The 14,644-nt window shown below is 44.6% G+C and overlaps 1 protein-coding gene across 1 annotated transcript in view; it reads left to right on the top strand.

The window, feature by feature from the left end:
- The window catches only part of ZNF175 (zinc finger protein 175), an 11,464-nt gene extending 6,353 nt beyond the window's left edge, over window positions 1-5,111 (top strand). Inside the window, exon 5 of the mRNA XM_006904981.3 lies at window positions 2,331-5,111. Within this exon, the coding sequence (XP_006905043.2) occupies window positions 2,331-4,132 (1,802 nt within the window). The 3' untranslated portion in view covers window positions 4,133-5,111. The remainder of the gene's footprint in view (window positions 1-2,330) is intronic.
- Window positions 5,112-14,644: the final 9,533 nt, after the last annotated feature.

The following is a 14,644-nucleotide window of genomic DNA, read 5'->3' as shown; positions in this document are numbered from 1 at the left end:
GGCAATGTACTTAATATACTGAACTGTAGACTTAGAAATGGTTAAGATGGTAAATTTTTTTTGCCCCGCTTTAATTCCTCCTCCCCCTCACTTCCAACCCTGACCCATGGATGTTGCCGTTTCCCCTTAAGAACCGGATCTCTGAAGGCGGGGTGTCTCCTCCCACATGCTCGTGAGCATGCACCCGGGGCCTCACGCCCCCTGGGCCTGGCGCACCCTCGTGTGGTCCTTGGCTCCACCTGGGGCACGGACCCAAGACCTTCTGCATGTAAAGCAGATGTGCTAACTACTACGCTATGGAGCCACCCCTAGATGGTAAATTTTATATTGTATTTTTGCCACACACACAAAAAAAAAAGTTAATGATAAAGATTATTTTCATTAAAAAAAAAGCAAAAGATGATTGAGGATTTTTACCAGAAGAAGGGGTCTGGAATACAGTTATTTAAGTGACTGACATACAAAAGAAACAATATATGATAGTCATATCATGCTTAGTATTTAAATCTCTGGTGGGACAAAGTAGTAGTAAAATTTATCGCTCTGTTTTTGTTTGTTCGTTTTGAGAATCTGCTGTGACTTGTGTTTTATACTAGTAAACTGGATGATCAGTGACTCCCTTTCTTGGCAAAAAAAGAAAAAGAAAAGAAAACAAATGTATATTAGGTAGCATAAAGCTGAAAGTTATAACAAAGACAAATATAATTTTTAGAATGATTTCTTTCCTATAAGCAGTTCTTAAGAGCAGGTCTACAGGAAGCCTGACTGTGTATTCACTCCGCCATTTTTCCTTTGTCATTGCTGCACTATCCTTTACGATATTGTTGATCTGCGTGGTTGACTGTGTATTGCATCCCCAGCCAGGTTTTACTGGGCAGAAAAGGCAAGCGGAGGGTATTGAGAAGCCGTGGTTTACCACCCTGGCCCAGAAGCAGTATATAATGTTGTATGCACATTCCATCAGCAAAAATGGTCTCACTTTCACATTTCTTTGCAAAGGAAATTGTGACCGTTACGTAGTTCGGCAGCCATGTACCTGGCCACAGGTAACTTCTGGAGAAGAAAGGTGAAACGTTCTAAGGGACAGTTTGCTTGCTCAGTCTTCCAGGGTACCTTTCTTGGGACATACATGTATTGCTAGGCTCAAGAAAACAAATTTCAGTTTCATGGAGAGTTGAGTATGGGCATAGGTATTCTTTCACTGCTTGGCTCTGTCAAGATTGACACTTCGACAGTTTTTTAGAGGACATATAGGGCTGATGGATTTGGTATTATTTCTAAGAAGTGGAAGGAAGCTGGGAGATTAGTTACAATTTAGATCTGAAAGCTAATGAAGATGACCTTCAAAGTAAAGCAGCCAGATATTTTTACCAGTAAAAATTGGTTTATTCGGGAATAGCAGAGAATTGCAATTCAGAACAAGCCTGCTATGGCAAAAAACTATAGGCAAGTCCAGCAAACAAAGGAGAGGAATCTTACTCAATAAAGAAAAAGGAGGTAGTTGGGAGACGGTGCTTTGATCAAAGGTCCATTGGAGGAAAGCAAGAGTTCACGGTGGTGATGGCTTCTCATGAGCTGAATTGAGTGGGTTCCCATTGGCTGGGCTTGTTGCTAGGCAAGAAGAGAACCACCCTTCCTCCTGCTGGGGTAGTGAAGTAGATACACTTCTTGTCAGGAATGCAAAGTACGTTCCTTTCTGTTGGGGTCTGTAATTGATAGTTCTTCCTGTTGGGGTGTGTAATAGATGTCGGGTCGTAGTGTGTGAGAGTGCCTCTTTCTGGCCTTCCTACTCCATTTTAAATGAGGTTTCCTCTGTTCAGTTTCACAAAGACCTATACTGAGCTCCTTAGAGACTTAGCTATTAACAGATGTCATATAACACCCTTGTCTATTTTATCTTTTACCCTGTAGTCATCCCACTAGGTCTGGGTATCTAGACCGCCTACGTAAGTGGAGCCAAGTTACCTTCATTCAAATATGATTTTCCCCACGGATGAGCAAAGTGGTTTGGACCGATTATTCAGCCATTCTGTGCCTCTTTTTCTTCATATATAAAACAAGGATAATGAGTGCAGTTACCTCATAGGTTGTGAGGGTTAAATGAGTTTATGTGTGCATCACATATAACATTGCCTGGCAAATGCTAAGTGCTATATAGATAAGTGCCTGACATTTATTAAGGGCTGTGCGACTGTTTCCCCTCACTGCCAACACCACCACTGTTACGTACTCAACTACTTCCTGTGTCAATCTCAGTCAGCTCCGTATGATTTGTCCTCTATCCTTCTTTAGCTATTCATCATGTCTATTTCATCTTTTTCTCCTTTTAGAAGAGGAGTTTGGGCTTGAAACCCAACAACAAGAAATTTCTGAAATAATTGCATTTCATAATGATGTGACGGGCAAAATCACAAGAGATGGTTCTTGGTGTTCCATTTTAGAAGAACTGTGGAAAGATGCCGACTGTACAGAGAGAGATCAGCACAATCAAAATAAACCTTCATGTCAAAGGGCTTTCCTCAACAAGAAAAAATTGAATACAGAGAAAGATTGTGAGTATAAGGACCCTGGGGAAATCGTTCATATGAAGCCCGACCTTCTTTCTTCACAAAAAAGTCCTCATAAACATTGTTCGTTTGCAAAAAGTTTGAAGCCTAACTTGGGAGTAAATCATCAAAATCAAAGCAATACCACGAAACACCCTGATGAGATTGTTGAATCTGGTCAGCTGTTCATCCATATCTCTTCCAATGCTAGCTGCAAGAATGTCCATACAGGAGAGAACTTCTATGAAGGTAATCAATGTACAAAAGTCTTCAGCCATAAACAGTCACTCGCACAACATCAAACTCATACTCAGGAGAAACCAGATAAATGTACCGAATGTGGGAGGGACTTCACCCAGAAATCACACCTTCTTAGGCAACAGAGATTCCATAGTGTAGAAGACTTCCAGGAATGCAGCAAATGCGGAAAAGCCTCCACCCCACCACCAAAATTCAATGTACATCTGATAGATCATTCAGCTAACATACCTTATATATGTAAGGAATGTGGAAAAGTTTTCATTCAGAGGTCACAATTGCTTACACACCAGAAAACGCACACTAGAAAGAAGCTCCATAAATGCCATGAATGTGGAAAAGCCTTTTTCCAGATGCTTTCTCTCTTCAGGCATCAAAGAACTCATACTAGAGAAAAACTCTACAAATGCAGTGAATGCGGGAAAGGCTTCTCCCAGAATTCGACCCTCATTATACATCAGAAAATTCATACCGGTGAGCGACAGTATGTATGCAACGAATGTGGAAAGGCCTTCACCCAAAAGTCGACGCTCAGCTTGCACCAGAGAATCCACTCAGGGGAGAAGTCTTATGTGTGTATTAAATGTGGGCAGGCCTTCATCCAGAAGGCACACCTGATTGTGCATCAAAGAAGTCACACAGGAGAGAAGCCTTATCGGTGCCGCAGCTGTGGAAAATCCTTCATTTCCAAGTCACAACTCGATATACATCATCGAATTCATACTGGAGAGAAACCTTATGAATGTAGCGACTGTGGAAAAACCTTCACCCAAAAGTCACACCTCAACATACACCAGAAAATTCATACTGGAGAAAGACACCACATATGCCGTGAATGTGGGAAAGCCTTCAACCAGAAGTCAATACTCAGCATGCATCAGAGAATTCACACTGGAGAGAAGCCTTACAAATGCAGTGACTGTGGGAAAGCCTTCACTTCCAAGTCCCAATTCACAGAGCATCAGCGGATTCATACTGGAGAGAAACCCTATGTATGCACTGAATGTGGGAAGGCGTTCAACGGTAGGTCAAATTTCCACAAACATCAGATGACTCACACTAGAGAGAGAACTTTTGCCTGTTACACATGTGGGAATGCCTTCATCCAGAAATCAGAGTTGATGATACATCAGAGGACTCATATTGGAGGGAAATCTTATGAATGCTGTGACTGCGGGAAATCCTTCAGTAAGAAACCACAACTCAAAGTGCATCAACGAATTCACACAGGAGAGAGACCCTATGTTTGTTCTAAATGTGGGAAGGCCTTCAACAACAGATCAAATTTTAATAAACACCAAACAACTCATACCAAAGACAAATCTTAAAAAAGCAGTTATTCTCAGAAAGGCTTTACCTAGAAATCAATACTTAGTATGCATTTACATTTCCATAAATCAAAGTCTCTGAATTTCTTGAAAAAGTCTCATAAGTTATTTAATTGTATGTTAAAACTTCATGCTTCAGAAAAACTGTAGAAAAGTATTGCATATCCCAAAGTTTCACACTTTATGTGAGGGAAATTACTCAGAAAAGAAACAAGAATGGAACCGTCCATATTTGTACTACTTTCATTAAAGATTATAAAATTCATCTGGGCAAGAAATCCTGGTAAAAGTACTGAGAAAAGTGTTTCTATAGAAAGTGGTTCAAAACAGATTGTTACCAGATTTATGGGCAAGTTTATAGGAAATTATATTAATAACCCTGTTTAATGTGGAATATCAATGTTTTTAAAGTGCCAGCAAACTGAATGACTGCAAAATATTATGTATATTTATATATGTACGTATATGTGGTCAGATTAACATATATACATATACACGCAAACCCTCAGTTCTGTAGAGTTTGCCACAGAATCCACTGCATAATAGGAGGCATGGATAGGTTACTTTTTAAAAGAATAATCTAATTGTATTTATCAGATTTATTCGCTATTGATATTGATATCCTGAGAATGCAGTCAATAATTAACCGTTTATGTATATAGACACATGAATGTATGTTTTTGGTAAATGCATAAATGTGACTCTATAGTATATACTATACTGGTCTTCATAGTATAGTTTTTCTCTTCGTTCATGATTAGCTTAGCTCTACCCTCCCTTTTTCTTTCCACCTCCACCATCTATGGCGAGCCTCTCCATAAATAATCAGTGTCAACCTTTTAGTTACTATGGATTCTTTCATATTTTTATGCAGGCTCCTAATCCTATACACCAAGAGTCAGCAGACTGTGGCCCTTGGCCAAATCTGGTCAGCCACCTGTTTCATTTTGTTTTTAATAAAGTTTTATTGGAACATTTATATTCATTTCTTTATGTATTGTCTGTGGCTGGTTTGGGGCTCCAATGGCAGAGTTGAGTGATTGTGGCAAAGACCCTGTGGCCTGCAAGCCAAAACTACTCTCTGGCTTTTTGCAGAAGACCATGTGGCCTGCAAGCCAAAACTACTCTGGCTTTTTGCCAACAACTGTTATCCACACATACTCTTTACTATGCTCATAATCATACACCTGGGTAAAAACTCCTTCCTCTTTGTTTTGTAAATATAGAATCATCGTACATTGTGCACCTTGTTCTCACGCTACGATACAGCTGTTCGACGGCTGCATGGTATATGCACGTGCTGCAATTTATTCAGCCATCCTTTCATGTTTTTTATTCATTCTTTTCCCCGCCTTTTTTTTTTTTTTTGCTACAAGAAGCAGACTGATATAATCTTTAAGTGGACAGGACCAGGAGTCAGTTTCTCGTATTTGATTCTACGCCATTTGGGCAAGTTATTTAACTCATCTGTCCTGGTTTTCAAAAGGAAGATTATAATAGTGCCTACTCCCATGAATTTGCATGAGAAGTAAAAGTATGTTAAGCACTTGGAACAGCGTGAAGAGAACCAGTGCTTGGTGAATATGAGTGGGACCCCGAATGAATGGAAATGAAAGGATGGGGATTAGGGCCGGCAGAGAAGAAACAAGTAAAATAAACTCTCCTTTAATAAGAAACCGGGTGGGAGGGCTGCCCTGCAACCCTAGTCTCTAGGATTTCAGTCCAGCCTCCAGATACCCATCAACTCAGCACTGGGCGCTCCCAAGGCTGGCGAGTTGATGTCCACGATGAGGCTGGTGTAGAGGGGCTGCAGCCCCTTGGAGAGCAGGGGCTCCACCATCACCATTACCATCACCACTGTCACCAGCAGCGTCTTAATTATAAGAGTCACTACCAGAATCATCACCTTCGAAACCAATCATCACCATCATTATCATCACAATCACCCATCGTCATCACATCACTTATTGAGCACCTACTATGTGCCAGGTATTGGCCTCACTGCTTTACATTCATTAAATTAATTTTTCCCACAACCCAGTGATGGAGGTGTTGTTATCATCCCTGTCTCATGAATGAGAAAACCATGGCACAGAGGATAAGCTGTTCTCGAACTTATACATAGTTACTCTGAGTAACAGTGTTGGATGGATGGATGGATTAGTGACTGTTCCAACACTCAGACCACACAGAGGGGCAAGGCCGAGATTCAAACAAGCATCTAACTGACCCCAAACTCCTTTAATTTACCCCTTAGCTTTATCGCCCCCAGTCACAGACAGGCCCAGACTCAGTGAGACTGGGCCTGTCCTTCAGGGTCATTCGAGCTGACCCTAGATCAGCCAGTCTAGCACACGCCTATAGCCCTTGACTCTAATTCCCTCCAACTCCAGTTCTTCTTGACTCATAAATCCAGCCCTCCGGATACTCTGGCCAGACACTCTCAGCTCAGAGAGTGATAACTTCAGCCAAGACTGTCCGAGACCATGCTCGGAGCCCTGTGCCCTCTTGCCCTTGCCCTTCCCCGTCGCTGCCACACCTGGTTCGCCACATAGACAGCATAGTGCAGTTGCCAGCGCTGCAGGAAGGGATGCAGGGGAAAGAGCAGGTGCTGCCGAGTTGGGCTTGTCCAGAGCAGGGCACCGCTGCTGCTGCGTGGTGCCGTGTCCAGCGGTCAGGTGGCTGGGATTGGCCTCCCAGCTCCACAGTGGCTTCTTTTCCACCCCACCGCTCCATCGTCAGGTTCTTTGGGATCATTATCTTCAAGGGGCCACCCGAGAGAAGTAGAGGCCAGAGACAATCTGGGGCCTACCTCAGAAACTCCATGACCCAGCTGTACTGGGTCGAATCATGACACCTCCCCCACCCCAATTCGTGTCCACCCAGCACTTCGGAATGAACCTTATTTGAAAATAGAGTCTTTGCAGACGTCATAGGTTACAATGCAGTCTTACTGGATTAGAGTGGGCCTAAAACCAATGACCGCTGTTCTAAAAAGAAGGCCGTGTGACGCCCCAGAGAGAAAGCGCCCACAGGGGCGTAAAGTGAAGTGATGTGCCAACAAGCCAAGAACGCCGAGGGTTGCTGGCAACCACCAGAAGCCAGGAGACAGGCATAGGGTGGTTTCTCCCTCAGAACGTCCAGGAGGGACCAACTCTGCCCACACCTTGATTTTGGCCTTCTGGCCTCCGTGAAAGGATTTCTATTGTCTTAAACCACCCAACTCGTGGTACTTTATCAAGGCAGCTCTGGGAACTCAAACGCCAGCACGAAGGGCTCCGAGCAGCCCCAGGTGACTCAAAAATGCTGTCCTGGTTTCCCCTCCACCTCTGATTCTGCCTGCGTCTCTCCTCTGGCTCCCATTTTGTTTCTTCCTCCCCCCTCCTACCCCCTACCCCCCCAGCGAGCTCATCACCTCCTGGCACTTTTCTTCCGATGGACTCCAAGTCCTGCCTCTGCCTCCTGAGCGCCAGTCCTAACCTCCCTCCCACAGGTCTCCTCCTGGACGGTTCTCAGGCCACCCACTCTCCCTACGTCTCGGAATACCCTCCTGCTCAGTTCCCACTGTCACTGAGGGCTCCGCTGTCCCCGCTCACCTCTGGCTGTGCCTCCTTTCCTTCTGCGGCAGACTATATTTTTTGTAAAAATGCCCGCAGTGTCTTATCCAACAGGCCCTTCTTACAAGGTGACTATGACACTCCTCCTGTGGAGAGGTGAGCCTGTGTTCCTGCCCCATAAAATCGGGTAGACCTTTATGGCTATTTCAGTGAATGGAGTGTGGCAGAAGTGATACTAAGTGGCTCTTGAGGCTCCATCAGAAAAGGCCACTCGGCTTCTACGTTGAAGCCGTCAGCTGCCACGTAAGCTCTAGGCCACCATGCTGTGAAGAAGCCCAAACTAGTCCACTGCAGAGACATCACAGAGAGGCCTTGAGGTCACAGGAGATGGAGGTGCCTGGCCAGCTCCTGCCACATCTCATTGTAACTGCTTGAAAAACCTGGACCACTGCCCAGCTAAGCCCTTCCTCGAATTCCTGACGCACATAAACTCTGAGAGTTAACGACTGTTTAAAGACACTCAATTTAGGGGTGATGTGTAATGATGCAGCAATAGGTAATGGGCACTGTCTCCATCGCCACCAGCCAGGCCCGCTGCCTCCTGCTTCGATTCTGGCCCCTCCACGGGGCTTCCCACCAACTCTTCAAAGCCGAGGGGCTGGACGCATCGGAGGCCCCTACAAGCTTACTGATGCAGGGCGAGGTGACAGCGTCAGATCCTCACTGACATCCTCCTCACTGACATCCACAGGCTGGATCTAGCTGACGCTGGAGCGCACGGCCTGCTGGGGATCCCTGGGGAGGAGACCTGGGCCGCGGAAGGCAGCTCGTCTTCCACCTCAGGACGTGAAGCCACGGTGGTACTAGTTTTGGTAGAAGAATAACCCCACAAGCAGTTATACCCCCAGAAATAATAACAGGAGCCCCCTCTGCTGTTCCATTCTGGGAGAAAAACCAGAAGGTTACTCCTCCCATTTTACAAGCCTCTCATTTTTGCCCCATCCCCGCACCCCCGGGCTCTCTTCCATGGCTTTGCACACACACAGGGGAGAGCTCCCTTTTCTAGACTGCCTCCTCCTTGTGCTGGGACAGGAAAGGCTGCTGCTATCAAAAGCGTGGTTTGTCCCCTGGAGAGCTCAGTAAAAACATGGCCCTTCTGACTCCACAGGAAACGTGACAGAGGCATTTTAGTATCTGAGGGTTTTGCAGATGTCACAAATGATTTTTTTTCCTTATTCCTCATTTTGTAATTCATATTGCAATGATAAGGATTAGGACGTAAGACAGAGCTACCGTATTTCGGGCTCTTGGAAAAAATTATGAACAGTGATCTTTCTAAAAAAGAATTTGGCAGCAAGAATCATGTCACCAGGTGCGGAAGCATAAGGATGTATTCTTGTTAACGCCTAAACACACACGCACACACGCGCGTGCGCGCGTGCGCACGCACACACACACACACACACTAGACTACATCACAACTGTTGAACCAAATACAATAAAATCAACCTATATTTTTTTTGTTTCCCAAAGATACATAAGATGTCAAGAAAAAAAATCTGATGTCCTAAACTAGCAGCAAATCTCACGCGTGTTTCGAGACTTGAGTCAGCAGAGCATACATCCACGTTTTCCAAGTGATGTGGTAGTTTCGTTTCATATTTTCATTTGTAGAAAGCAACTTGCCTGGCTGCCGTGGATGTGCTTATCCATCTTGTAGGAGCCCGCCTGGTCCAGAAGGTCCCGGCGGGTCTCCTTTCCTCCCTGGCAGGTCCCAGCTCTGTTTTCTGAGTTAGGCTGAGGGAATCAATGGTCAGAGGGTGGGATGCCTAGTGCTCTCTCTACCCAGGTTTATCAGGCCCCACTTTTCAATGAAAAGGGAGAGGCTGAGGCAGAGGGGACCTTTGGCTGACTTAAGTCACATATTATGTTCTCTCCAAGGCCCACGCTTTCCAGGAAAGACACTGCAGACAGGGAAGGCGTGGAAACCGAACCACCCGGGAGCCCCTCCTCCCACCTAAGCTCCACCATTAGAAATCTGTTTCTTCTCTCAGAATGAAACCAACTTTTTCCATCAGGAGGTCTTTCTGGTTGGATCTGTTAGGCTCAGAAATACTTGCCCCAGATCGGGTTGTGCTTTCACTCTAAGGCGGTTCCTAAACTTCCAGACGTCGAGGTCTGAAATGTCTTTTGAGGCAGAGAACCTGTTTCATCTAACGAGGCAGAGGGCTTCCGGGTGTGGTATGTACACAACACGCCCTGCACCGCGCTGTGTATTTCTCTTCCACCCGCTTGGCTCGTGTTGGGATGTTCTGGATTCAGAATGGCCAAAGCATTAGAGCTTAGTAAAGCTGGGTGTGTGTGTGTGTGTGTGTGTGTGTGTGTGTGTGTGTGTGTGTGTGTGTTTTCACTGGAATGTTTTCAAGGACAAATTGTTCAAGTTACACTGAATAAAATGTCCAAGTAAAAATTAACGATCTCTGTTAGACTCGGTGTGCATGATTCTCTACCTGGTTAACCCCTTCTTGTCTGTGATGATACTCTTCATTATTGACGACGCTTTTTGACTCAAAATCTGCTTTGTTTGGTGGTTAATGTAAAATGTTTGCAGTGCCCACGAGAAACTTCCGCCCAGTGGTGCCAGCTGGTTGAGGAACACGGCCACTAAGGACAAGGGGAACGGGTTGAGGTCTCTGCACTGCCGATGACTGCTACCTCAAGTAACTGACGTAGGACAAGACACTGCCCACCCCCCACGCCCCGCACACTTTACCGCACTAAGTGCCAAGCACTAGCCTTAATGCTTTACATACATTAACTCATTGAATTCTCCCAACGATTGCTATTACCATCCCCAATGACCATGAGGAGGACACAGAAAGGTTTAAGCCACTTACTCAAGGTCACACAACTAAGCAAGTGGTGGTTAGTCACCTGGGCAGGCCGGCTTTCACATCCTCTTTTCTTCACTGACACCCAGCTCGAAGTTAACCTTTTTACCAAGTTCTCACTCAAAAGTATGCGAGTGGTGTTGAGATCTGCTTAAATATTTAGCTAAAGAAACTTTCAAAGCGGGAGACTAAAACCAACACAGAAATAAGTGAATTTGTAAACTAGTTTTGGGGGAGAAAAACCAAAGCACAGCAGACCACCGCGCAGGCCGGGCTTTCTCAGCCTTGGCACTGTTGTTTGGGGCTGAATAACTTTGTTATGACAGGCCACGATGGGCGGTGCTTGGGGCCATATCTGGCCTCCACCTACCACATACCACCCCACAGCCTTCCCCTTGTTAGCCAGCTGTTGCAAGCAAAAATGTCCCCAGCCATTGCTAAATGTTCTCTGGGGGACAAAATCAACCCCAGCTGGGAAGTGACTTAGACTATGTATAGGCTGACTGAGGTTTCGAAATCCCCACATCACAGCCTGCTTTAAAAGAAAATTTATGGCTGCCCCAGAAAAGGAAGCCAGCTGTGATTTTGAGAATGAAACGAGATGAAAATAATGAAAGTTTACTGTTTGGTCCATAAATCATTTATCTTCACAAACACTCTGCCAAGCAGGTACTGTTATCATCATTCCCCACTTTACAGAAGAATTTATGATGGTGCGTGGGCAGTGCAGGGTACAGTGTCTGGCACAGGCTATCGCCCCCACACCCCGCCATGTCCTCGTTAGCAGCCCGTGACATCTAGCATCTTGCGTCCAGCTTTATCACCCTTATCTCCAGAACAGGCCTGAAATGCCTGTGTCTCACAGAGCAGGGCCTGGTGCAAAGGAAGCCTCGGGAAATGGTTAACAAATGAATGAGCCTGAAGACCGGGGTTTAACCCTTGCAACAGATTTGGACACTCGAATGTCCCCCACCCCTGTCACCCTCCACTCTAAATCCTATCAAGGGAAGGGCCTCACGTAGGTAGACACAAGAGGAACTTAGAATAGATACACCACGAAGAAGAGGGGGTGGTTTGGGGGCTGGAAGGCTGAGTGCCACATCCAGCAAGTGGTCAATCCTGCCACGTCCAGCGTGGCCCTGGAAAATAAACTCGAGTGGGAACGGTGGGACATGAAGAAAAGAAAGAAGACAGAAAGCAGGGATCGATCGGGAGGTCCAAAGTCCACCGAATGGTGAACGATGGTCCAGTTTTATTTTTGCAAGCTGCTTTTATACAGGAAAATACAATTGCTGCCAGGATAAGCAGTTTCTCTAAAGCATAGTAACTTTGTTTTTTCTGTTTCTCCGAGACCACCTTTGCTCATGGCCTTCAGCTTATTTATCTGCCTGTGGCTATAGTTGTACTATCTTGTTCTCGGGAAGAATTTGCGGAGGCGAGGGAACCTTTGGTTGCCCTCACAGTTTCCAAGGACCTCGTCAGCTTACAAACCACTCTCCACATTTCCCCCTTTCAATTAGAAGCCGCAATGAATGCAGACCAATTTGAGACTGTATTAATTGTCGCTGGATGATTCGGCAGCGGACTGGAAAAGCACAGAAGAATACAATAAGTAAGCAGACGATTCCAGCTAAAATCCAAAAGGTATATTTAAGCATGTTGGAAGGATTAAATCCTTGCAAATTATCTAATAAATCTTTAGCTGAATCTCTTGGATTAATAATAGTATCCTTTGCATTCTGTATATCCAAGATCTCCTGATGGAAATTATGCAAATCTAGACTTCAATGACTGATGCCAAACACGTTGTAAACGCAATTGTACCTGTTGCCAATTCCACTTAGATTGATTAGAGATTACATTAGTTACACACACCCCTTCTAAGCAGCACGACAGCGCACACTCGCTCTTTTTTTACAGAGCTTCTACTTCAAATTCCTATCTGCACTACGACAGATTCTAAGGCGTTCAGCTTAACCTCTAATTTTAAATCGGTATCTTGTGTCTTCATAGCCATAGAAGTATTATGAGCCAACTCATTAACAAAGTTAGCATTTTGCCTGCTTTGAGATAAGGCCACTGCTGCAGTTACTGCAACAGCTATTAAGGACACGAAAGCTACTAGTCCCACAACAACAAGTCCGATAATTCCCTTATCTCTACTCGAAGCAGATTTCATTTCTAACAGAGTTCGTACCCCACTATCATCATACCGAGGTTCTACTAATTTAGTTGGTAACATGATAGAACTTGGTTGATTTAAAACCAGTAGATCTGACCCCTTATTATGGGGACCCACGCAATCGGTTGAATTACAATTGGTACGAGATACATTAAGAAGTCCATTTGAAGCATTTATTTGCAATTGTCCAACTAAAAAAACATAGGAGGCAACAACACAGGCTTGAACCCCATAGCTATGCTTAATATTCAAATCTGCAGTAGACGAATCGGATAGATTAACAAAGTCCAAAGCTGCAAAGGCTCGCCACAAGTACTTTCGAATGTGTCCTTTCGGGGTGGTCATCAAAGAGGCTACGTACCCTCCAGGTGTCATCCAGTTTTTATGAGCAACAAGGCGATGAGACCAATCATGGGTTTAATATCCCCCCACGTGGGATTACCTGCGCTCCGAGTTCCCCTGGATTGTGGAACTACCGGAGGAGTGATCTTCAGGCGCTTCAGAGGAAGGATGAGCTTCTCCGAATGTGATCCATCCGCCATCTTCACAATGCCTGATCAGCCTCTCAGGCAGCCAACGAGGTCCGTCTGCACCTTCAGGAAAAACAAACACGCCCCCGGCCCCACACTAAAACGGGATCAGGGCCATGCCATTCATTAGTTAATGGATCCTTCCAACGAACCTGAAGGAGACCAGAACCGTTCTGCGGCTGTTCGACCATCATCATCTGTGTTCAAAAACTTTAAAGGAAAAAGTACCTGGTTTAAGATACTCTAAGGAGTTATGGTGCTGACTCCCCCTTTTTGTTTTTGTATTTGAATTTTTAGGGTACGGTGGGCACGTTCCACAATGCCTTGTCTTTGAGGATTATAGGATATACTTGTCAGGTATGCAATCTGAAATTTACAAAATTGTTGAAATGCTTTCCTAGTATATCCAGGCCCGTTGTCAGTCTCGATTTGCCTGGGAAGGCCAAGGACTGCAAAAGTTTGCAAACAATGACCAATGACATGTTCAGTACTTTCACCTGAATGAGCAGTGGCATAGATAAAGCCAGAACTGGTATCTACCGTGGTATGAACATATGGAGTATTTCGGAAAGACCCAACATGAGTAACGTCCATCTGCCAGATATGATTAGGTTAACAGTCCTCGTGGATTAACTCCATAATGAGGAAAAAGCAGATGGATTTGGCTTTGATGACATTGCTTAACAATTTGATGAGCACTTTCACTGTCTGAATAAATATTTACAGGTTGTTGTGGAAACAGCTCTAAAGCCCATACTAAAACCAACGGCTCTAAAGCCCATACTAAAACCAATAACTCAGTTCTCTGAGATGAAGTCACGTTAGTTTGCTTTGAGTAAGTCCGAGTAGGGGTATGTATAGCAGCAACTCCATTATTGGAACCATCCATAAAGACAGTAATAGCTTTAGAAATAGGTACTTGAAAAACCACCTTTGGAAAAATAACAGGTGTTTGTATTAGAAACTGTATTAGCTTATCAGGTAGATAATGACAATCAATGGTTGCATTATATTGCGCTACAGATAATGACCACGAATCAGAATATTGATTTAACCATGCTTGCTGCTTCTGATTATAAGGAATAATTATATTAGGATCTCTTCCCAAGAGCTGTCGCATCCAAGTTCGACCCTTATCTGTAAGAAGAGAAACTAACTCATAATAAGGGTTAAGAACTTTTGAAGCAGAATTGTACAAATGTAACCATTCTATTGGCCCTGGTTTCTGCCATATAATTCCAGTTGGAAGAGGTTTAGTTGGACAAATTATTAATATCGAAGACAGGGAGGAGTCTATGTGATAGACCTGTGTATTTTCTATGGCCTCATTTACTAATTGTAAAGCCTGTTCA

The sequence above is a fragment of the Pteropus alecto genome, unplaced genomic scaffold (genome assembly GCF_000325575.1).
Source record: "Pteropus alecto unplaced genomic scaffold, ASM32557v1 scaffold41, whole genome shotgun sequence".
In the NCBI taxonomy this organism is placed as follows: domain Eukaryota; kingdom Metazoa; phylum Chordata; class Mammalia; order Chiroptera; family Pteropodidae; genus Pteropus; species Pteropus alecto.
Note: the sequence above shows the minus strand (reverse complement) of the source record. Positions and strands in the feature narration are given on the sequence as shown.